Source organism: Scleropages formosus, chromosome 8 (assembly GCF_900964775.1).
Source record: "Scleropages formosus chromosome 8, fSclFor1.1, whole genome shotgun sequence".
NCBI lineage: Eukaryota > Metazoa > Chordata > Actinopteri > Osteoglossiformes > Osteoglossidae > Scleropages > Scleropages formosus.
The window spans coordinates 13,246,091-13,270,624 of NC_041813.1; the positions used below are offsets into that span (position 1 = coordinate 13,246,091).

General features: G+C 44.3%; 1 protein-coding gene across 9 annotated transcripts in view; it reads left to right on the forward strand.

Moving 5' to 3' along the window:
- Positions 1 to 24,534, forward strand: part of phactr4b (phosphatase and actin regulator 4b) — an 81,530-nt gene that overhangs the window by 48,219 nt on the left and 8,777 nt on the right. For 6 of the 9 annotated variants that reach the window (XM_018754753.1, XM_018754757.1, XM_018754761.1 and 3 more), the window contains 5 exons: positions 3,889 to 3,947; positions 13,870 to 14,040; positions 15,062 to 15,142; positions 15,990 to 16,421; positions 16,629 to 17,042. In XM_018754753.1, coding sequence (XP_018610269.1) covers positions 3,920 to 3,947; positions 13,870 to 14,040; positions 15,062 to 15,142; positions 15,990 to 16,421; positions 16,629 to 17,042 — 1,126 coding nt within the window. In that variant the 5' untranslated portion in view covers positions 3,889 to 3,919. Of the gene's footprint in view, positions 1 to 3,888; positions 3,948 to 10,615; positions 10,675 to 13,869; positions 14,041 to 15,061; positions 15,143 to 15,989; positions 16,422 to 16,628; positions 17,043 to 24,534 lie in introns of those variants that run through there. The other 3 variants (XM_018754759.1, XM_018754760.1, XM_018754758.1) reach the window with 2 other exon arrangements.

The window sequence follows — 24,534 nt, forward strand, 5'->3', positions numbered from 1 at the left end:
AGTTTAGGTGTTCTATAACTAAAGGCGCGACCTCCTACTGAGGTCTTATTGATCACAGGTACTTTAAGGTAACCTGCATCTAATGAACGGATATATCATCTTGGGATATAAAAATTAATCATCTCACAAAGATAAGCCGGAGCAATGCCATGTATTGCCATTAGAGGTGTGCAGCTCGTGTTCCTCCTGCATCCATGTGACAGATTCCTGGTTGACCTGTCACACCATCAATTTTGGTAATTCTGGAGTTTGCTGACTTTACTGCTTTGCCTGCAAATAGGAGAGGACGAGAGGACGTGAGTTCAATCCCTGCTCAGTCTGTGTGGAGTTTGCATGTTCTCCCCGTGTCTCCGTAGGGTTCCTCCGGGTGCTCTGGTTTTCTTCTACAATCCAAAGACATGCTGTTCAGGTACACCCATAGTGTGTGAGTGACAAAGAGAGTGTGTGTTCCACTGATGTATGGATAAGTGACTCATTGTAAGTAGTGTAGCTAAGCATTGTAAGTCACCTTAGTGAATAAGGTGTGTGGGCTGATAACTAGAGTTCATTGGAAGTTGCTTTGGAGAAAAGTGTCTGCTAAATAAATAAATGTAAATGTAGAGCTGAAACCTGGTTCTCTGAGCTGCCCTTCTTGATGTCTCTGTTTTTAGCTAGTCCCTGACGCAAGTGTATCACACTGTTATGCCTGGGTTGAAAATGTGGAAGCTAGTCACAGAGGTCAGTGACATGCTGGGAACAGCTGAAGGGACTGAGCATGTTTGCTCATTGCTGCCATAGCTTTCCCTGTGCTTGCAGTGAAGAAGTCTATCCTGAGAATCTGCCTTGGCACTGAACACAGGTTATGCTGTATGATACACGATGGGACGGGGGAACCCAGGCCTGGCTGAGCACTATGAGAGACATCTGTTTTTGATCACCTCCTGTCAGCTATGATTAAAACACATTGAATGTATGCTCCCGATAATGTATGGAGGAAGGCAACTTATAATGAAATGATCGAGGAATAGGACTTCAAAAGGTTTTAGTTCAAATGTAGGATGGGGATTCGTATAATTATGCTTGAAGATCTTACCTAGCCTGGGTTGTCTCACTAGAAATCTGGCTTTGTAAGTGTGTCATCTGAAGAGTGGGAAGCAGTATGTCAGGGACAAAAAAGCCAGCTCCTCGAGAGCCTCACTGTATGCTGGTTTTTTTGTGAAATTTAACTCATGTTGCCTATACGTGGTTTTTCATGGAAAAAGAGAAGACGGTTGTTGTTTACTTTTCCTTCATATGCACATCTTTGGACTACAAACATGGAGAGAACATACAAACTCCACACACTCTGAGCCTTGAATATGCAGCTCCAGCACTGGGACCCCAGGGTTACCTGTTTTTGTTCTACCATGGATTTAATGTGTTTTTATTGAAATAATGTGTCCAGTTAGTTTAAACTGGCTCACTGTGTGTTTCAAAGTCTAAATCTGGTGTGGTACACCTGTTTAGGAGCCTAACTCAGCATTTGGGCTGCATTATGTAGGAATGGTGACAGGTTTGAAGCCCCTCCCACTGCTCTCTCAGGATACAGTTCATTAATAAGTCCTCCAGGTCCTCGGGGACCTCTCTTTGTTTATTTGGAATTTTCTTACAGCCGAGCCTTCCACTAATTGGCATGTTGAACTGGGAATTTTGACTGAATTGAATTGAATACACACATGCCAGAAGTTATTTTCTCCAACGAAGCAAGGCACTGTATGTTTGCAGTATGTAATGAAACACAGTATCATTGAGTTTTGGTGAGAGAAGGTGGTTCTGGCAGTATTCTTTATTAAACTTGTTTATACAGTGTTTGCAGTTTTTTAGACTCTGATAGGATGAATAAGCTATATTTGCGATTTCATCTAAATTTGTATTATTCTTAGCATAGTAGGTACCTTGATAGTGCTGTCAGGTTTAAACATGATTGTCAGGGAATTGTTGCTATCTCCCATTCAGTTTTTGCCATCTGAACCCCCTCAACACTGCCAAAAAATGTGAAAGTGAAACTTTCTTCTGTGCATGTTCTTTGCTATACTGATGATTTTGCGTAAGGAGTCTTTTACTTACTGTGGGCATCTAAAATCTACGCACCCTTACTGAATTTTTAGCTTTGCCTTTTGTTCATGTAAAATCTGAAATCAAGACAAGTCATGTCTGACCTTTTTCAATTTTAATATGATTTTATAGCCAACAGCATGGAAGAAAAATAAAACTGATTGTTTGCATAATACTTTGTGGAAACACCTTTTGCTGTGATACCAGCATTAAGTCTTTGTGCCCCTAGGGGTACAAGGAAATGGTTGGGTGTTCCTCACTGTTTGAGTGGTGTGGCATTGTATGGGTGATGGATGCCAGTTGTATTGAATTTGTTAATGGAGCAACCTACAAGTTCTTCCTACTCCACAGAATCTCAGTTGTTGAGTAGGTACGGAGCTGGCTTGCAGTTTGTGTGGTAGCATAGCCTCGTTGAGGCATATTCTGTCCGCATGTAAAGTTAGTTTATCTCAGAGCAGATATACGTGAAGGCACAATGAGGTGTTAGAATCCCTGGCTTGCTTGTTGGAAGCAAAACAAATTGAGGCTAACTCTCTCTCACGGTGCAGGAGAAGTAATGCAGTTTCTTTTGTGTGGGAGGGGGCAAGTATTGTGTGTCAAGTGTGTGGATGTGGTGGTTTGGGTTCTAAATGGGGTGAAGGGTGACACAGGAAGTTAGTAGCTGACATGGGAATACAGCTTCAGATGCCACAGTGCATTATGGTTATAGCACTGAGTCGTGATCTTGTACTGTACTCCGAGGACACGAGTAGTATACTTCATCGAGTTAACAATACCTTTCGAAGATGCAATGGAGGACACCTTCGAGAGGAAGAGGTTGAAGTATGTTGACTTGGCTGCTGAGGTGAAGGAGCGAGGCTGGCAGTGCTTTATTGGACCGCTGGAGGTAGGTGCAAGGGGGTTTGTTGCGAAATCAACCATGTCACTGTTGTTGGAGTTTGGTTTTAGGGGTCGTCATTAAAGGCAGCGGTTAAAAACTTGTCTGAGGTAGCAGAAAGATCTAGCCAGTGGTTGTGGCTTAGGAGGCAGCAGAATGCTTGGGGGAAGCAGACCTAAGCATGGGGGTATTCGCTTATGTGAATGTTGGGTCTTGTTGTCACCTTCATGTGCTTATGTAGTGTGTTGGTTGTGTGCTGGTTGGAGGGTGGTCAACAGGTGGTTGGAATGGGAGGCTTTTGTCGGGTTGAGTCACCGGGACTGCACTGCGGGCGTGGAAGGGGTGGGTCTGGGATGCCACATCTCGCTGTTGAGCCTTCTGGAGGTATCATGGGCTCAAATTAATGCAACACCAATGAAGGAAGGTGTCCACTTGACAACCCCAGTGAAGTGCTCGCAGTGATTCCTGGTGGGGAGGGTAGTGTCCATCCATAATATGTGCTGGTCTACAGGTAGATGGAGATATTCTGAAGAGTTATGGGTGGTATGAATAGTTAGTTAAAAATCAAATATGATGATTGGTGGATTGAGGTATAGGTATTGAGAAGGAAATGAGTACTAGCGGCATGGTTGGTTTATGTCCAGCACCCATAATTTTAGTACAAGGGTTTTAACATCTTACCATGTGTGTTGTTGTATGCCCCTATGTACAAAACCAGGTCCATAAAGATATGGTTTAACGAGTTTGCTGTGGAGGAACTCAAGTGGCCTGCACACAGCCATGACCTAAATCCTGGGGGGCTATCGCCACATTAATGGAAAAAGTTTTGGAACAGGTTGGCCGACAAGCTCATTCGTAGGTATGATGGTCAGGTTTCCACATACTTTTGGCCATATAGTGTATTTTGATCTATTTATTTTCTCCTCTATCATGACCAGAATCCTTGCCGAAGAGAAGCAACCCTGTAGCATGATGCTGTCACCATCATTCTTGAAAGGTATTGTGTTCTTCAGATAATGAGCTGCACCAAACATACCTTTTGGAATAAAGGTCAAAAAGTTCTGCCTTAGCCTCACTGCAACATAAAACATTTTCCTGTATGGTTTAAGGAAACTGTATGTGTTTTCCCTGAAAAATTTAATTCATTCTTGATATTTTTGTGAGTAATAGCAATACCCCACAGTTAAGAAATGTTGATAATATGTAGAGAATGGCCTGTTATAGCCAGTATGTCCTGCAGCTCCTGTAAGGTTGCTTTTGGCTGATATGTAGCCTCCCTGATGAGCTTCCTCCACACCTAGCCATATGTTTTGGACATACTGTACATCCTGATGTCTCCAATGTACTTGTAATGCCATATGTCCTCCACTTCTTAATGATGGTCTTCACAGTGTTCAATTCACACACACACACACACACATTTTCAGAACCGCTTGTCCCTTACGGGGTCACGGGGAACCGGAGCCTACCCGGCAACACAGGGCGTAAGGCCGGAGGGGGAAGGGGACACACCCAGGACGGGACGCCAGTCCGCCGCAAGGCACCCCAAGCAGGACTTGAACCCCAGACCCACCGGAGAGCAGGACTGCGGTCCAACCCACTGCACCACCGCACCCCGCAATGTGTTCAATTCAATTCAGTTTATTTTTATAGAGCGCTCTTCTCATGCAGTTACATGGAATGCTTGAGCAAAGGCATAAGGCAAAGAAACAAATACAACAGACATTTGACTACAGATATACAGTAGTCAACTTATATATACGGTGTTGTATGATATATATATATATATACACACACACACACACACACACATTTTCAGAACCGCTCGTCCCATACGGGGTCACAGGGAACCGGAGCCTACCCGGCAACACAGGGCGCAAGGCCGGAGGGGGAGGGGACACACCCAGAACGGGACGCCAGTCCGTCGCAAGGCACCCCAAGCGGGACTCGAACCCCAGGCCCACCGGAGAGCAGGACTGTGGTCCAACCCACTGCGCCACCGCGCCCCCCTCTATATATATATATAAAATGCCTTCAAAAATCTTTCTTCCTCCTCTTGAGCTGTACCTTTCTTCAATGGTATCTCAAAGATGTTCTGATGATGCCTTGTGAACCATAATTATCTCTCTATTATGCAACCAAGAAAGCTTCAGGGAATTATTAATTCTTGTTTAGCACACCGCTTTGTCTAAGGTGATTTACAGTGACAGATGCACTATGTTAAGCAACCTAGCATAACCTAACACCAGGAGCAGTGTAACCCAGTGACTCACACTCCATGGGCCATAGTTTTTCCTCAAGGAAGGTGAAAGGGCAGTATCAGCAAGCAGTGCTAGCTCAGAGGTCCTGGTGACAGCTTGAGATAGGCAACTGATGGTTCACTTAGGAAGGCAGTTTTTTTCCAGCCACCATCACAGAGACATCTATGAGGCCCGACACCCTGCTACTGTTGGATATCTCTCAGCAAGTCATCTTCTTGGAGCTTATGATTCCTTTGGAAGATTAGGTGGAAGGGGTTAATGAAAGGAAAATAGTCAAATATGAGGGACTGGTGGAGCAGTGCTGTTCAGAAGGCTGGAGGAGAAGGTGTGTACCATTGAAGCAAGCTGCAGTGGGATCTGCAGGGAAGCGGGGCAACATGGTGGCACAGCGAGGAGCACTGTTGTCTCACAGCACCTGGGTGGTGTGTTAGAATGTGGGTTCGATCCCTGGGTTCTGTCTTAGTCTATGTAGAGTGTGTTCTCCTTGTGTTTGAATGAGTTTCCTCTGGGTGTTCCAGTTCCCTCCTACAGACCAAAGACATGTTGTTTGGGTAGATTGGTGACTCTAAATCACCCATAGTGAGTGAGAGAAAGTGTGTTTCACTGATGTACGGATGCGTGACCCATTTTAAGTTGTGTATTTAGCATTGTAAAGCAATGAATTGGTGAATAAGGTGTGGGCTGATAACACTACATAGTGTTCATTGGAAGCCACTTTGGGGAAAAGCATCTGCTAAATGAAGTAATGTAAGTGTAAGTCTTTGTATAGGGCTTGTACTATGTTGGGTATCGCAGGCAACCAGAGGAGGAAGGCTATGGAAGTTGCTACAGAGGTTCTGGAAAGGGTAGCTAGATGGCAGTGGAACAGGAGAGGTAGGCCATGGGTTTACAGTAGCTCCATATGGATGCAGTCTGGGGCCTGACTTGGGTAAGGGTGTCTTTTGTTGAATGACCTGAAACACCCAGTGGCCCCGAGTTACACCACTGACGATGTGTTCAGGTGCATGTCCAGATGTATGGATTAAGGGAATTTAGCCACCAGTTCATGTTTTTTTTTTATTTTTGGGTTGTGGAATGAAACTAGAACTCCTTGAGGAAAACTCACATGTACAAGGGGAGAACGTGCAAACTCCACACAGATGTGAGTGGGAATTGAACCCAAGGTGCTATGTTGTAACCAAGCTGTCCATTGCACCACTATGCCATAATGAAATCATAAAGGAACAGCTGGTTTTTAATCATAATTCAATTGATGCCAGGAGAAATCAGATAACCTTTATATATGATGGTGTGAAAGGAATTCTTTCCTTTTCTGGGAACTGATCAGCTGCAGGAGATCCATATTAAACACTCAGAAGCGTAGATACTTTTTACGACAACATTGGCCGATGGGAGTGCTCCGTACAGCTGGATGTCTCCCCGATCAGTTTGCATTGCAGACTCATACATAGGTCATCATAAGGCGTGGCAACACTTTCGAAACTTCTCTTGTGTCCGATGCAAAAGTAATCTATATTCTGAAAAATTTGTCCCTGTTTAAGAAGTGTGTCGGGATGCATCCTAAAGGTTAACAAAGTTTCTTTGCGTCTCGTTTCCCTACCAACATTTTCCATTGCGTTAAGCAGTCGCAGAGCATGAAGCTAAGACAACATACATTTTATAAACTATTAACTGAAACATATTAATCACTTGAACATCTTAACTACTTGAACATATTTTCATACCACACTAGTTAAAAATAAATCCTTTTATAAAGGGTGTGCACACTTAATCTTTCGTTACCTTTGATTTTTTTTTGTCCCCTGTTAATTGATTAATTTGTTTTTTGCTTAAATATTGCTGGTTGCAAGATCTTATTAAAGGTAAGAAAGTGGCATGATTTTCTTAATTTCAGCTGTTACCTCAAAAACCCTGCAATTTCAGTAAGGGTGTCTAGACTTCTGATATACTGTAGTGTACTAAGAAGCAGCATTAATGTTGAAAAGGGAAGGAATTCTGTCCGATGAACAAATGATGAGGATCAAAGCCTCCAACTACAACTAGATTTGATTTACAGTTGTGCTGAATTCATAAGCGAGTGTGGCTAACTGACTTTTTATTTGTGCAGAATATAAGCTTAATTTCTCTCACGTTTGAAATGGAAATTAAAAGAACTGTGTGGTGACCTGTCAGCTGCAGACAGTTTTTTCTAACCCCTTGCTGCTGAAGCTGAAAATTCATTTTAGAGCCTTACATTACATGTTAATTTTAACATTACCTTACATGTTAAATGTCCAGTCTTGTTTGCTTAGATTCCAGTCTTTCATTCACACACACACACACAATGCCTACAACTGCTTGTCCCGAGTGCGGTCACAGCAAACCGGAGCCTAATCCAGCAACACAGGGTGCAAGGCTGGAGGGGGAGGGGACACACCCTGGACAGGATGCCAGTCTGCAGGACTTGAACCAGAGATCTGTCACACAGTGAGCCCCGGCCAAACCTGCTGCGCCACTGCGCCCCCTGTCTTTCATTTAAAAAAATAAATAAATAAATAAATAAAACTTTGGAATAGCCACCCAGAGTGGGGGCACGGTGGCGCAGTGGCGCAGTGGGTTGGACCACAGTCTTGCTCTCCGGTGGGTCTGGGGTTCGAGTCCCGCTGGGGGTGCCTTGCGATGGACTGGCGTCCCATCCTCGGTGTGTCCCCTCCCCCTCCGGCCTTACGCCCTGTGTTACCGGGTTGGCTCCGGTTCCCCGCAACCCTGTATGGGACAAGCGGTTCTGAAAATGTGTGTGTTTGTGTGTATAGCCACCCGAACATTAAAGTAAAAATCTGTTGTGAAATGTGGCACTGTATCACTGAACAGTGGCCCCTCTTGTCTTTACTTTTCTGTTGTAGCTATGGTTTGAAAGAGTTGGGAGGTCATAGTGTTTCTGTGCACATTGTTTTGAAAGTACCCATAGAGGGGGTCCCCTAACTTGTGGGACTTTCCGCTGCTGTGTGATTGAAGCCAGATGGGCCAGGTTTAGCTGTTGCCACAGCCACATGGGTGGTGTCTGTATTCTGGCCAGGCTGCCTCAGGGGTCCCTGAAATTCAGTGTTTCCTATACATCACTTACAGTAGTAATGACACATTATTTACATCTACATTTATTCAGTTAGCAGACTCTTTTCTGCAAAGCGACTTACAATGGATACTATGTAGTGTTATTAGCCCACACACCTTATTCACCAAGGTGACTTATACTGCTAGATACACTACTAACAATGGGTCACTCATCCATACATATTATGGTAATTGTCTTTCTGAGCTGCTTAATGAATATATTGAGCTGTATGAGAACATTTGCAAAATTACCAGTGAAAATGAGTTTTTTGAGGAAGAGAAGGGGGCAGGCATCATGGGTGCTTGTCTGCTGAGTCAAGACAGTTGTATGAGAACCTCCCTAGAACATTGGAAGTTTGCCAGCTACAGAAGTCATTAAAGGGAATCAAGCCCTGTAACTCCACCTCTTGACTCAGTCTGCTTTACCATGCAACTCAATTATTGTAGGGGATCAAAGTATCAGATGTACCTAATGAGATTTTTGGAATCTTTGAGAATGTATGTGTAATTGTGTTTAGGAAGTGTTCAGCACAAGTCCACATTTTCATTCTTTCTTCCTTCAGTTTCATTCAATGCAGCGTTTTAAGTCTTAGACTCCTTTGCAAAGAAAACACTAAATTGCTCCGCTAGTCGATGCTTTACAAGTAATTGTTGGTTGGTAGAAAGGGGGCGCGGTGGCGCAGTGGGTTGGACCACAGTCCTGCTCTCTGGTGGGTCTGGGGTTCGAGTCCCGCTTGGGGTGCCTTGTGGCGGACTGGTGTCCCGTCCTGGGTGTGTCCCCCCCCCTCCGGCCTTACGCCCTGTGTTACTGGGTTAGGCTCCGGTTCCCCGTGACCCCGTATGGGACAAGCGGTTCAGAAAATGTGTGTGAGAGAGAGAGAGAGTGAATAAATCATCTGCAAATTGCTCCTCAGCTCTTCTCACAAGTCTTTGGGTGGCTAAACAACATATGGCATCCGTACAAGTAGTCCCGGTTTACAATGGTTCGACTTGCAATTTTTTCGACTACGATGCTGAGGTGGCAATAGACATTCAGTGGAAACTGTACTTTGAATTTTGATTTTTTTCTTGGGCAAGTGATACGCGGAGCGATACTCTCTCGCGATACTGAGCAGCGACAGCAATCCGCATCTCTCATTCTGTCACACAGAGGTGTGTATTAGGTGTATTAAATGCATTTTCTACTTATGATATTTTCAACTTATGATGGGTTTTGGGGAACGTAACCCCATCGTAAATCCGGGACCACCTGTAGAGTTCGTTCTCGGTGTACAACACTGATGGATAGATTTTTTTTTAAATTGTTCCAAAGGAAACTGCACCTAGCCATTCAGTAAGCAATGTCTGCTCAGGAATAAATGACTGGATGTTCAGAAATAAATGACTGCACCCTGTTTGATTCACCACCTCCATACATAGTAGGCTGTTAGTTGTTTTGAAAGCATCCTTATCTCTGATGTATCCCTGGTCCCAGGACACCAGATGGGCTCCCTGTAGACTCGTCATGCCTGGGAAGCTCAGGAAAGGACACGATGAGGGGCTGCTAGTGTGCATTATGCTTGAAACTGCATGCTTGTGGAGAAACTCTCTGCAATAGGCAGCCCATCCTGTTGCCTGGCATCTTGCCAATGTGTGTGCAAGGCCCAGGAGACTTCTGTTCCAGAAATTCTTCTTTGAGAAAAGGTGATGAGAGCAGTTAATGCAGGTGTATGAGTGTAAGTGATAAACAAGCCAAAAAACTGATATGCTCATATGATTCCTGAAGGATGCATGTATATGTTTGGCATCCCTTTTCCATTTGCCTCGTATTTTGCAGTGTAAGTTTATTTAACTGTGTTTCACCCATGACATGATTTTCACCATTGATATCACTAACAAGCACTATTCTATTATATATTTACTAAAAAGCTTTGTGACCCTGTGTCTTAAAAGTTACTTTTTCCAGTAGTAAACACACATGCATGAGCACACTCACAAATAAACTGACAGTAGATACAGAGATCTGTACTTTTACACAAATGCATGAAGATACACACTCACAGTGAGTGTTTCTGAACAAGAGTGGCTGAAGCTGCTTCCATTGTGTTATGCATATAATTGTGGCAAGTGTGCACTCTCTCTCTCTTTAGAGAACAATGGTATTTTGTTTTGGGCAAGAGTTGTGAGGAAAGCGGGCTGGGGGTAGGGGTGGAGAGGCACTGGGTCTGTTGTGATTCTTAGTCTGGGTCCACACGGAAAAGGAGGCCAGTGGAGAAAACCGAAGAAGACTGAAGTCATAAGGACCACCAGAAGTGTTACCTTCATGAAGGAAGTTGTTCTGGCTCTGACACACTTCCTCTGGCTTTTGCATGGAACTCACCTGTGCCTCCAGCTGTAAGTCCCTGGAGCCTGCAGGGACATAGCTTCTTCTAGGGTTTGTGATCTACAGTTATGCTCAAACTGGGCGTTTGAGACGGAAACATTTGAACTGTCCTTATTGGCATTTTTGTAGATGCTGCATGCCTGGCTGAGAATATAATTTATAATTTTCCACGCAATAGTTGTGCTATGTTGTAATTCTGTAAAAACCCTAAAGTATGTCATCATATCCTTTTGTGTGTCTTTGGGATTCAGTCCTGAAAGCACTGTGTCAGTACACTTGTTTTCTGTTAGTGCATGTCTGTGTGTGTCCCTGTCCTGGGGTGGGGTGCCATTTCCTCTCTCACTCCCATTAGCTGTGCTCTGTTGCTGTTTCCCAGGCTCTGCCCCCTCTCCCCCATCCTTCTCCACTCCCCCTACTCCCCTGAGCTGTCTATGTGTTGCTGTTTCCTACTCAGTACTACACTCGATGTACTGCTTGGGCTCAGTGGTGGAGCACTGGTACACTGTTAGGCTTGCTATGCTCCATGCTTGGATCCTGTTCCCCGGGCATAGGGGATTGGACTGATCAGTGCTGTGTTAGAGGGAAGACCTACCGAAAGTCGCTGTGGGGCCTGGGCTAGAAAATCTGCTTTTAGAGTGAGCTTCCTATTGGGCTTTAGGACTGCTCTGCCCACATGCTCCTCACTTTCCCACAGCGCTCTATAGGTCTGGGACCTGACATATTGCTCTGGGCAGGTTCTCCATGGCTGTCTGTTTCTATGGCTGCATCTTCTGTGGGTGGAGCTCAGGTCGGCAGTATTCCCAAAGCTAGTTCTCTCTTCCTTCAGGTCGACGCTTGTGACTTAGTGCTGTTTCACAGTTTGTTTGATTGTCATCAATGGGTGGTGACACGATCTCAGGAGATTCATAGTTTCAGTTTTTTCGTGGATGTCATTCTTAATTTTGGTTTGTTTTTCCTTGTCTCACTGAGAGCTGCAGAAGATGTTTGTGGGCAGAGTTTTTGCTGCCCATTGTGCAAACATTCATTGTACTTTCAGCAAGGGAAAACTTTCTACAGCAAGAATGCTGCATGAACTTTTTGGGACTGTAAATGAGTTCATGCAGGGACATGATGGCTAGTTTGAAGTGTAGTCAAAGCACATTTCCCTGAAGGGTGCCTGGGGTGGCTCCTCTGTAGCTGTTGACAGATCTGCTGAACTCATGTTAACAAGCCACTACATGTCAACTTGCCCCATTGCCACAGAAGTGGACCTTTTTTGGGTGCAGCATGGTCACCAGGACATCCTATTTTGATGGGCAGGTCTGTGATCCCTCCTACGCAATTATTGCCCCGGGTAAGTATTATTTCTTGTGCGTGTGTTTGTGTCCAAGACAGTCCTCGCAATGGAGCGTAATTAAAACTGCTTAAATGCATGTGAAGTTGAAATTCACACTGAATCAGCCTTGCAGGGCATATCATCCTGCTTGGCAGAGGCTGCCCAGCTCTTCAGCCTGGAGGTCAGCCTCAAAAAGACAGAAGTCTGCCATCAACCCACACCCAAAGAAGAGTATAAGCCCTCCAGCATCTTCATTCGGGCAGACAGAGCTAAAATCAGCTCTACAGTTCTGCTCTGTAGGGTGTGTGATATCCTCTGATACAAAAATTGACAAAGAGGTGGACAACAGACTGGCCAAAGCCAACAGGGCTTTTCTGGAACTCCAAAAACCTGAAAGCCGACATGAATCTCAAGGTGTACAAAGCCATCGTTCTGACCACCCTGTTGTACGGCACTGAGTCTTGGGTCATCTACCGTCGCTAATTGCGACTTCTTGAGTGCTTTCATCAACGCTGTCTCCATGCCAGACTCAACATACATTGGATGGATTATGTCACCAACACCGAAGTCCTTCAAGGAGCAGAGTGCACTTGCATAGAGGCCATGCTCCTCAGGATACAGCTGTGCTGGGCAGGGCATGTTTCCAGGATGGATGACCATTGCCTGCCTAAGATCCTACTCTATGGTGAATTGTCCACAGGCTCTCACGACCACGGGGTACCACAGAAGCGATACAAGGATACTCTGAAAAAGTCCCTCACGTACTGTGGTACAGATCACCATCAGTGGGCATTCCAGGCCCCTAGCAAAGACTTGTGCTGGTAGACAGTCTGGCAGGCCACTGTACAGTTCAAGATAAACCGCAGCACCAGCATGGAGGAGAAAAAAAGAAAGCAGAAAAACCCTACTTCCTCAGCACCAATCAAAAACCAATCCCTCCCATGCAGCCACTGTGGCAGACTCTCCCTGTCTCGCATTGGCCTCATCAGTCACCAGCGTGCCTGCAGCACACATGGATCCTATCCCTTCTAATCTTTGTTCACAAAATCAAGCCAAGAAAAAGAAGAGAAGAAGATGTAGCTTAGGAGAAAAGCATCGGCTAAATGAATAAATGTAAATGTATACCTGGAAACAGTGATACAATATAAATTTCTGTTCTTTGAGTGCACATGCGTATGTGTGTGTAGATTGCATGCATGAAAAGGATGAGGTAAAGACTGATGGGCAAATGGGAGAATCTGACATTTGTTTCTAAAACCTGGTGTAGTGTGATATGTCCTTTAAAGTACATTGAATGTTTGTTGTGGTGACGGCAATTTGTTTACCTCCACAAATTCAGCTCCACGTCTTATTTTCCCAGGGCTGCAAGGCACTGCAGAAGTTTGCATGCCGCCAGCATGATATTGTAGCATTAGGTCATCAGCCATGAGCGCAATATTATTTATGGTTTTGGCACTGTTGAAACACATTTTAAATAAACGTGGGAATTTCTGTGCTGTCAGTGGTTCCTCAACTGTTTGACATGTGTACAGTGCTCAACCATCATCGCTCTGCAATTTCTGCATGGCAGTTCTCTGGAGGCAGGTTGGTACTTTTCACTCAACCTGGGATCATTAGCAGGCAGATACATCTAATATAGGTCAGTTACATGGCCAGTTTACTAGTTTTTCTTCATGATGCCATTTGTGCCGCACTAGAACTTGGCAGTATATAAGTGTAACGTGAAGCTAAAGTGCACAAGGTGTGATCAGCATGTCATCCTGTGGAAATTGTCTTCCCCAGTATGTAGGACACACTGGTTCTGTAAAACACTGTTGTCTTCAAGGTCCTACAATTCAGTTCACTGAATTGTTGTTCTCAGCCTCTGTTTCTTTTCTGCCTCTTTTGTCAGATGATGAAGTCGACCACCAGCTCAGCACGACGGGGAGCGAGGGGGGCAATTCTGGGGACAGCACTCCGCCAACCAAGCGCAAGGGGAAGTTCTCCAGTTTGGGCAAGTTTTTCAAGCCCTGGAAGTGGAGGAAGAAGAAAAGCAGCGAGAAGTTTAAGGAAACTTCAGAAGGTGGTTATTTTTTTCCCCTGCTTAGTTGTGATATCTCACACTCCGTGCTTCCTATGTCTCCTGTTTCTTCCAGAAAGAGGATGTTTTGCTACATTTCTTTGGCTGGTTATGCTGGCGGTACAATGTGTGGCCATTGTCACGCACATCAGAGCAATATCCTGTATATTTCAGCTTGGTCATTTATCAGATATATAATAGCCTTCAGCATCATTGCTCTGTATACTTCAACTCTGATATAATCTGCAAAATACAGGGTGTCTGTTATATACTGATCTTTTGCTTAATGATAACTCTCACATTGATGTTTTGAAGTACTCTGCATTAAATACCTTGGCACATATGTCCTAAGATGATTTAATTTTATTACCGAAAATGTGTAGCTGGCATGGGGGCACGGTGGCGCAGTGGGTTGGACCGGGTCCTGCTCTCTGGTGGGTCTGGGGTTCGAATCCCGCTTGGGGTGCCTTGCGATGGACTGGCGTCCCATCCTGGGTGTGTCCCCTCCCCCTCCAGCCTTACGCCCTGTGTTGTCGGGTTAGGCTCCGGTTCCCTGCGACCCCGTATGGGACAAGCGGTTCAGAAAATGTGTGTGTGTATAGCTGGCATTTCACATTTCAGTCACAATCTATTCCCAGCATCTTGTCTGCTACATCTCACTGCTATCGTATTTTCTCAGTGGGTGCTCTATGTATTCGTCAAGAACTCACCCTGTGTAAAAATTGCAGGTTAAGGTAGTAAAATTATTTTAAAATCAACTGTTGTGGCTGTGTGATTTTATATTTGGTTGTTCTGGGTAATAATTCTTCAGTGAAGTATTTTCAATATAACTTATTAATTTAAGCAAATAAACTTGACCTGTCATAGACTTCCTGTATCTCTTGAGCAGATCATATGTGCTCCAAATTTTTTATGGGCCACAAGGGCAGTTAAGGGCCCTATCAATGTGTGGTGACACTTGAGGGAAGAATGGCTGTGTTAATGAAATAAGATGACATATCTGAAAATGCTCTGCACCTTACAGTTCTGGAAAGAAAGATGTCGATGAGGAGGTCTCGGCAGGAGCTGATTGAGAAGGGAGTTCTGAAGGAGGTCCTGGAAAATGGTTAGTGCTCTCTGCGAATGAGGACCCAATCTCTGACCTTCACCATACCCTGAATCATGCCTTTAATCTCTGAAACTGCCAAAACTGCCAGTGTGTAACAAACTGCTAGTATCTAAGAGTACTAAGATGACACATATATCATAATATTCTAATTCTCTGCGTATATAGTATCACAGAGAACACATCTTATTTTCCAGTGATTATGGCAAAGAAACTGGAGCTGCATCATGTCATGATATGTTTTGGAAGTCATCCAGGTATTGCCATAGATAGTGGAAGATTTCAGCATTCTAAATACCGATAAGGGCTGAAATAGAATTACTTTTCTGAAAATGAAATGTCTGCCTTCAGTCCACAAATGCAGAGTAAGTGCCACCCTGCAGCAGAAAACCACAGATGAAATTTGTTAAAGGGACAGCTGCTGTTCTCCCTGGACCATTTGTTACAGCATGACTGGTCACAGTGGTTCACTCTGCAGGCCCACCTCTTACACAGTAATATTACTGTAACCAAGTGACACTCCCAAAAACATTGTTACTGGAATTTACAGGTGTTAGCAGTGCTTGGAGATGACTCAGTCTGCAGTGCACTGTGTTTTACTGTTACTTGGCATTAACAGCAGTCATCACCCTGGTTGTGCTACCACTTTGGGCTCCACTCTATCTGGTGCCTTTACATAGACCTGATTCTTTATAAAAGAATGAATGTCCTTCAGATTATTTTGAATGTGGTGCCAAAGCTTTGGCGTGCTCACACTTGTGAAGGAGACATGCTCCTGTGTTGATGGGAAAGTATTAATTAACTCATGTTGCTTCTGCGTAAATCATCATATGCCTATGTGTTGCAGAAAGAGATGACGTTCACATGTCCAAGCTGCCCTACTTGAAGAATGGCCACACAGTGCCTGCTGGTGGTGGGGGTGGGACTGTGGGCACAGGCCTGGAGCAGGGCCGCCCCCCCTCTGAACTGGACTACAGAGTGAATTCAACCTGGCTACCCCAGGCTGAGGAGCGGAGAACAGGCCCTGGACCCCGCGGGTCTTGTCAAGAGGAGGGCAGACGTGGCTGGCCCCTAGTGGATGCAGAACGCAAGGCTGGCCCGCTCTGGCTAGCAGATGAGGGACGCCGGATGGGCCGACCACAACCAGATGTTGAGAAGAAGGCAATTCTGCAGAAGGCGCCATCAGAGGACGGACACAGGAGCCGGCCTACCTCCGAATCAGACTGGAAACCTGTCTTGCCAAGGCACTCGTCCGCCGAGGAGGGGCGGGCCTGTCGAGGTGAGCCGCCTGCTCCCCTCCCTTCCACCTGTAGAGCTAGAGCTGGAAGCAAGAACCCTGGTTCTCTCTAAGGGTCTGCTCCAGCTAAGCTTCTTATTCTGTAACAGGGAGAGGTAGCTGAGCACTGTGTGTGTTTCCATTTTCCTGCACCCTTCAAGATTTAAACTGTATATTATACATGTAATTTAATGTTGTTCTGTGCTCCAGAGACCAATGGCAACCATGGTCCCTTGGAACCTGAGGCCCCACGAGACACACTGAGGGAGCCACTGCCCCCAAAGCAGCCTATTCTTCCCCCAAAATGGCTTGTGAGCTGCACCTCTGAGCCAGGCAGTGATCTGCCAGCACGGACGCCCATCAGCAGCTGCACCACTGTCTCAGTGCAGACGTACTCTTCCTCGTCCTCCTCATCCACGTCCTCAGGTTTAGGTGCTGCTGCTAAACCCGCCCGGGCTATGGGCACACATGGTGCCAGCTCTGCGGTGCCCACCAGCATGGCCTTGCCCCTCTTGCCCACTTCCACCACCACTTCTGTCGCCGGCCCAACCCCCCAGCCTGTCAAGCAGCCACCTGCCCCTCCGCCCAAGCCTGTCACCCGGAACAGCAACTCTACACTGCTAGGTGAGTGCTCCTCACCACTGCTTGCCACTGCCTTCAAACTGGTCTTGCAGCCATCACATGCTGCTCTGCCAACCCTCTGAAGTCTGTGATGAAACCAACTTTGGTAGTCACCACTGTTGCTATGTTCTGGCTCCATGTATGTCAGCACTGGTTACTGTGCTTGTCACAAAGATTGAATACTAAAGAGAAACACCCTATGGAGCTTCAATCCTACTGTCATAACTGTATCAGTCTAGGGTTTTTTCTTTGTGCTGGAAGTGTCTTCTCTGACTGGCAGTAATGTGCTCACCAAACACTCATATTGGTAAGCAAGTGATACCCATCTCAGCTGTCTATGAGAATGAGCTGCTGGTCAAAATAACCCTGCAGAAGGACTATTACACACTTTTTTGTAACTGGTGTGACAATCTGGTGTCACGGAATGCCATGTTCAGTATAGGCCATAATTATTAACAAAGGTGCTCTACTTTTTTCTGCTTCCATCTGTGACATCGTTTTTGTTGTTGTTGGAAGTTGTTTTGATGGGCACATATTTGTCTGTTGTAATATGTAAAAACTGAAGAGTGCGTGACTTTGAGCATCCTTCTTCCAGAACATTTTTCATGCTTATCAATAAATTCTTGTCCAGTCCTGGATTGTAATGATCAAGAGCCTGTCCTTGGAGCACAGAGAGCGAGGTGGAGTACATACTGGATGCGTGCTATTTACTCAGTGTTAATTTTTTTCATCCCCAACATTTGCATTTATTCATTTAGCAGATGTTTTTCTCCAAAGCATTGTACATCTCAGAGGATGCCTCAGAGGGCGTAATGCACTATACTGTAGTGTAGAAAATACAGCACTTCGCGCTTGTGGTAACATTAATATATCAGTGTGGAGGCAAAAGACTCTGATTTCTGCCCTTAGATACCCCATTATTTACAGGAGGAATTTAATTTTATTCTTCTAGCTCTCCTTACAAGATTTTGTACTTTGGGCTTAAAGAGGAGGAATGTTTTCTGGTAGTATGTTTGATTTACACATTTAAACTGATATTGTCCTTGGTAAATAAGAATACAGCATTTTTTTACCTTTCGACAGTTTGCTGTTACAGCATCATGTGTCGCATAGTAGGTCCAGCAGGTGGTGCAAGTGCCTTGCAGTTCATGTAGTGTAGGTTTGAATCTGGTTCAGTTTACATGGAATTTATGTTCTCCCTGTGAGTGCTGCACTTTCCTCCTATAGTTCAAAGACATGTTTCAACTGAACTGATAGCTCTAAATTCCCTGTAGTGTGTGTGTGCGTGCGTATGCATACTTGTGTTATGTTGCTGTGCTGATGATGATGATAGATGAGTCATTGTAGGGAATTTAGTGTGGTCTTTCTAGCATTTTGAGTCACTTTAAACAAAGGCATCAGGTAAATCCTAATTAGTCATTTTGTAATTGTTCTAGAAGTATTTTTGAAGGAGCCTGTAACATGAAGAATCTCAGTACAGTGTGAACATGTGCTTCCAGGATATGCTCTGGACTACCGTGATACTGCTATCTGTATTGAACAAGCAGTTATTAATAATGAATGATAATGCATGGATGACAGATGTTTAAGATCTCATTCTGGGGATATCTAAGACTAGACTCACACATTCATATTGGGGCAGTGTGTGTTTCTTTATTTAAAGAGTAGACCGATGTATAATTCAAGTAAATTCAGTTTATTTGTATAGAGCACTGTTCTCACACTGTGACACAGAGCACTGAACAAAGGCAAAGGGGCAAAGAAACAAATAACTGTTTACTACAGACTGGTGTAACACATTATCAATGTGTTTATTAAAGCTATAAGTATGCCTACTGGGTAGGAACAAAAAACTCCCAACTGTAAGTAAAGGGAGGAAAAAAACCTCTGGCAGTTGGTCATCAGCTTCAGTCAGCATGGGGTGCTTGCGTAACGGCTGGCCAGCCTCCCCAAGTATTCTTGGAGGGAAACAATGCTCAACAAGAAGAAATTATTAAACATCTTCAGAGCCGCTTGTCCCATATGGGGTCACGGAGCCTACCCGGCAACACAGGGCGTAAGGCCGGAGGGGGAGGGGACACACCCAGGACGGGACGCCAGCCCGTCGCAAGGTACCCCAAGCGGGACTTGAACCCCAGACCCACCGGACAGCAGGACTGTGGTCCAACCCACTGCGCCACTGCACCCTTTCAGAAATTATTATTTTATACCTTAAAGAAATTAGATAGTTTAATACAGAGGGAGGGCATCACCACCCACCACAAGTACTTCAGTTTTACTGGCATTCGGCGATAAAAAATTTTTACTCATCCATAATTTTATATTGTTGAAACAATTAGCTAAAGACACCACATGTGATGGTCATCATGCTTAAGCGAAACATGTAGATGTGTGTCATCGGCATATGAGTGAAAACTTATATTATATTTGCTAATAATATCACCCAATGGTAGCATATAGAGTGAGAACAATAATGGACCCAACACAGAGCCCTGAGGCACACCAGATTGAAGCATAGATTAGGAGGGGCTGCAGTCATCAGATTTCAGTACAAATTGTTTACGGTTAGCTAAATATGAACAGTACCCCTTGGTTCAACCAGGTTCTGAAGTCTTCTCAGTAGGATACTGTGGTCAGCAGTATCAAACACAACACCCTGGTCCAGCAACATAACAGCTATTAGTGAGAGTATCCAACCAGACATCTAGCACTCAAGTCCAGTAACATAACAATAGATATGACCAACATCAGAAGAGAATATCATTAACAACATGTGAGCGCCGTTTCAGTGCTGTGACCAGTGTGGAAACCGGACTGAAATTTTTCAATTAGATTATGATGACTAAGATACTTTACAATTTGGGAAGCTAAAATTTTGGATAGGAAAGGGGTGCAGTGGCGCAGTGGGTTGGACCTCAGTCTTGCTCTCCGGTGGGTCTGGGGTTCGAGTCCCGCTTGGGGTGCCTTGCGATGGACTGGCGTCCCGTCCTGGGTGTGTCCCCTCCCCCTCCGGCCTTACGCCCTGTGTTACCAGGTAGGCTCCGGTTCCCTGCAACCCCATATGGGACAAGCGGTTCTGAAAAAAAAAAACAAAAAAAAAATTTTGGATAAAAATGGTAGATTAGAGAGAAGTAGATAATTACTTGGGTTATTACAATCCAGATCTGATTTCATTAGTAGGGGTGCAATAACGGCGACTTCAAAAGCATTCCGGACACAGCTATTAAGTAACGACATATTCACAATATTGATAATTAGTCCCACAAGAAACTACGGAAACTGCAGCTTTAAGTAATTTAGCGGGGATTGAGCCTAAAGGGCAGGTAGTACTTTTCATGGAATGAATTACCACAATAATTTCCACTACAGTTTTTACGTCAAAGCTACTGAAACGGTGCGGACAGCATTTAATATCATCGACAGAACCGCTTACGTTGCCCTGAACTGGAGTAGAGGGGATGATGGATGCCTGGATATTCTCTCATTTATCATTGAAAACCAACATAAATTCATCTTTAGTAATGGATGCAGAAATACATTGGTTATCCTTGTGCTTACCAGTTAAATAAACTATGGTATGAAACAAAAAAACGAGGGTTGTTCCGATTTTCATCAATTAACTTTGCGTCGTATTCGGATCTAGCATTAAAAAGTGCTTTTGTATATAATTTTAGACAGTTGGAACAGGCTACATGATAAATGTTCAGTTAAACTCAATTTATGCTCTAATTTACAACATTCTAACTTTATAACATGAGTTGATTTGTTGAACCACGGCGAGTTTCTCATAGTTTGAATACACACACACACACATCTTCAGAACCGCTTGTCCCTTACGGGGTCACGGGGAACCGGAGCCTACCCGGCAACACAGGGCGTAAGGCCGGAGGGGGAGGGGACACACCCAGGACGGGACGCCAGTCCGTCGCAAGGCACCCCAAGCGGGACTTGAACCCCAGACCCACCGGAGAGCAGGACTGCAGTCCAACCCACTGCGCCACCGCACCCCCACCCATAGTTTGAATAAGTTTAGTTTTTGGTGGAGCTGCAGAATTAAAGCAAATTTTATCACAGAATTATACTCAAAAGCCATTTCATCTATATTTGTGGTTGTTCCAAAATCAGATTTGCTCCTGTAATCGATAAATTTAGCGGTACTATTTTCATTACACATCACATATAATAAGAATGGTTTTTGTCGCAAGCATGTACAGTCGTACTGTGATTCCTGCTGGTCTCTGTGCCCAGTCTTGTGCCACACTGAGAATCACTGTACCGCTGTGTTGAGCAAGGACACAAACTTCTGCATACAGTTGCTTATTAGTTCAGCTTTGGCTTCCTTTGTATTTTTAAATTTTCAAATAACTCTCTTTCACACGTAGGTACCGTAGCAATTAAGGGCAATGCTGTTTTGACTTGAACACTGCCAGTTCAAGTCCCAAGCACACACTACTCTAGGGAGGACACTTTCTACTTGCTGCTGTCCTCAGATGTCCAAGTAGCAATAGGTCATTTTGAAGCCCCACATGCACCTCTGCTGCTTTTCGTGTTTTTTCTCTTCCTGTTGGACTGGAAAATTGCTTAATTTGTTATTCCCACCTTGTTAAACTGTAGCATTTTTGTTAGCTTTTTTATCAACATATTAAGTGTCTTCCTTGCAGGAAAAGTGTGCTTTTTTATCCATGCTTGTTTTAACTCACGTGTGACTTATTGACATCTACAGCGGGATACAATGCCCTACAAAAATATTAAAACTCCTTGAAAGTTAGCACAATTTTCTGGATTTAAAAAGACACATACAAATGTTGTAATCACTATTTTTATTGAAATCTACTTCAAGCTAAATCTGTTTAAAAAAACAAAATGTTATTTATCATCAGATTAAAAGTAAAATGTAAATCTGAAATGTGCTGCAGGGGGTGCGGTGGCGCAGTGGGTTGGACCACAGTCCTGCTCTCCAGTGGGTCTGGGGTTCGAATCCCGCTTGGGGTGCCTTGCGGCGGACTGGCGTCCCGTCCTGGGTGTGTCCCCTTCCCCCTCCGGCCTTACGCCCTGTGTTGCCGGGTAGGCTCCGGTTCCCCCGTGACCCTGTATGGGACAAGCGGTTCTGAGAATGTGTGTGTGTGTGTGTGTGAAATGTGCTGCTTTCCTGTTTAACCACCTGTGCTCCAAAACCTTAAAGTGGGAAATTGTTCCCATATAAGACACATTTGGCTCTTATTTGGACTTAATTGAATAATTAGTTTCTACTAGTGAGAAATTAAAGTGAAGGTCACATTTTCTGGATATAAAAATCACTCTGTGTAGGGGTCTTTAACCAGCTTGTGAACCCACCAAAAAAAAAAAAAAAAAAAAGGAAGACTGAAGGGCATACCACAAAAGTAAAAGATAAAGCAATGCAAATACATGTCAGGAAAAGGGTATAAAAATGCCTAAGTGCTTGGATTTCCCTACTGGATCCATCACCAGGAAGTGGAAAGTTTATCAAACCACCCACTTGCTGTGTAAAGAAGGCCATCCAAAACTTAGTGTCCATGCAAGACGTAAACTGGTAAGGGAATAGACAAAGATACCAGCTACAGCTGTTGCTGAAACTGGGGTATATGTGCAAGAGTCCACAATTTCAAGAACTCTCTGTAAGACTGGCCTGTCTGGGAGGGTGGCAAGAAAGAAGCCATTTCTCAAGAATATTCTTAAAGTTTGCCTGGAGTTCCCCACAGTGCATGAGAGGGACCCAGCTAGGATTTGGGAAAAGGTGTTGCAATCAGATGAAACAAAGATAGAGCTTTTCAGTCAGAATTCAAAGCGCTATGTTTGGCGCAAACCTAACACTGCTCATGCCTCAAAAAACACCATCCCTGCAGTGAAGTATGGTGCTGGAAGCTATATAATATGGGGTGCTTTCATCTGCAGGGACTGGGAATCTTGTTAAGATTAATGGAAGAATTGACAGACTTAAATACATGGAAATAGTGGAAGAGAACTTGTTTCAGTTGGCTCAGAAACTGAGGCTTGGGAAAAGATTCACCTTCCAGCAATACAGCAATCCCAAGCACAAGGCCAAGACAATACTGGAGTAGCTCAGAACAATAAAATAAGTCCTATAGTGACCTGCTCAAAGTCCTGACCTGAACCACATTGAGAATCTGTGGCACTTCAGTCGAGAAGTGCCATCCAGCCAGCCTGAATAATCTGCAGAAAATCTGCAATGAAGAATGGGACAAAATCACTCCTGAGCAGTGTGCGAAGCTGGTTTACATTTACACTAAAAGACTTAAGGCTGTTTTTGTGGCACAAGGGGGCTCTACTGAATATTAGCATGTGGGGCTTAAATGCTTATGCAAGCAGTAGTTTTCCTGTTTAATGTCTTTTTTTTTTTTTTTTTTTTTTAATATTTTGACAAATTATTTACTTTGGTTTTGAACATAAACTGTTACAACACTTATTGGAAGAATATGTATTTATCTTTTGAAATCCAGAAAATGGAGCTAACGTGAAAGGCGCTGTCGGGGCGCGGTGGCACAGCAGGCTTGGCCAGGTCCTGCTCTCTGGTGGGTCTGGGGTTTGGGTCCTGCTTGAGGTGCCTTGCAACAGACTGGTGTCTCGTTCTGGGTGTGTCCCCTCCCCCTCCAGCCTGGCCCCCTGTGTTGCTGGGTTAGGGTCCGGTCCTGAGCAGGGTTGTGATGAACAAGCAGTTTCAGCCTGTGTGTGTATGAAAGGGCTTGAATAATTTTGCAAGGCACTGTAAATCATAAATGTATAGCATGGCACCGTTTGTTCTCCAAGAGCATCTTTACACATCTCAGGGGGACTGAGCGTTTTTTCCTTATATGTTTGAGCATGCTGAAGGCTGAGAAGACCATCTTCACCAGGGTGATGTCTCAGGTGGGCTTGGGGGATGATCAGAAGCATGAGCAGCCACTTAGGGGTGCCTCAGGGTTAAGCCATGGTTAAGCCTTTACCGCAGCTTTATTTCCAACTTAAGTTAGAAAGTTCAGCTCAGTTGGTGAATACCATTTTAAAAATGAGGCCTCATTTGCTCCCTTCTGGACAAACTAAAACATTCACATTCATCAGCAGCAGTCATAAGGTCCTGTAATTACGGACAACATTAGAGACACACAAGGTGCACTGAACACTTTATTTATCTTAACCAATCATCCCTAATATTAATAATAATTTGCCGACAATAATCTGGGCTTAAAAATTGAAAGAGGTGCAGTACACTACAAGACTGCAAACAATATAGCAAATACTAAAAGTTAAGCAGTAGGTAGCATAGCAATTTATGGCAATGTTGTTTTGACTTGAAAATTGCCAGTTAAAGTCTCATTCACTGTTACTGATGTAGTTCCATTGGTCAAGGAACTTTCTTTTAATTGTTCACAAATATGTACAACTATATAAATACACCAAATGCTATAAGCAGCTTTAGCCAAAAGTGTTTAACAGCTAATTAGTTGAAATTAAATGAAATGGGGACAGCTAGAGCTGC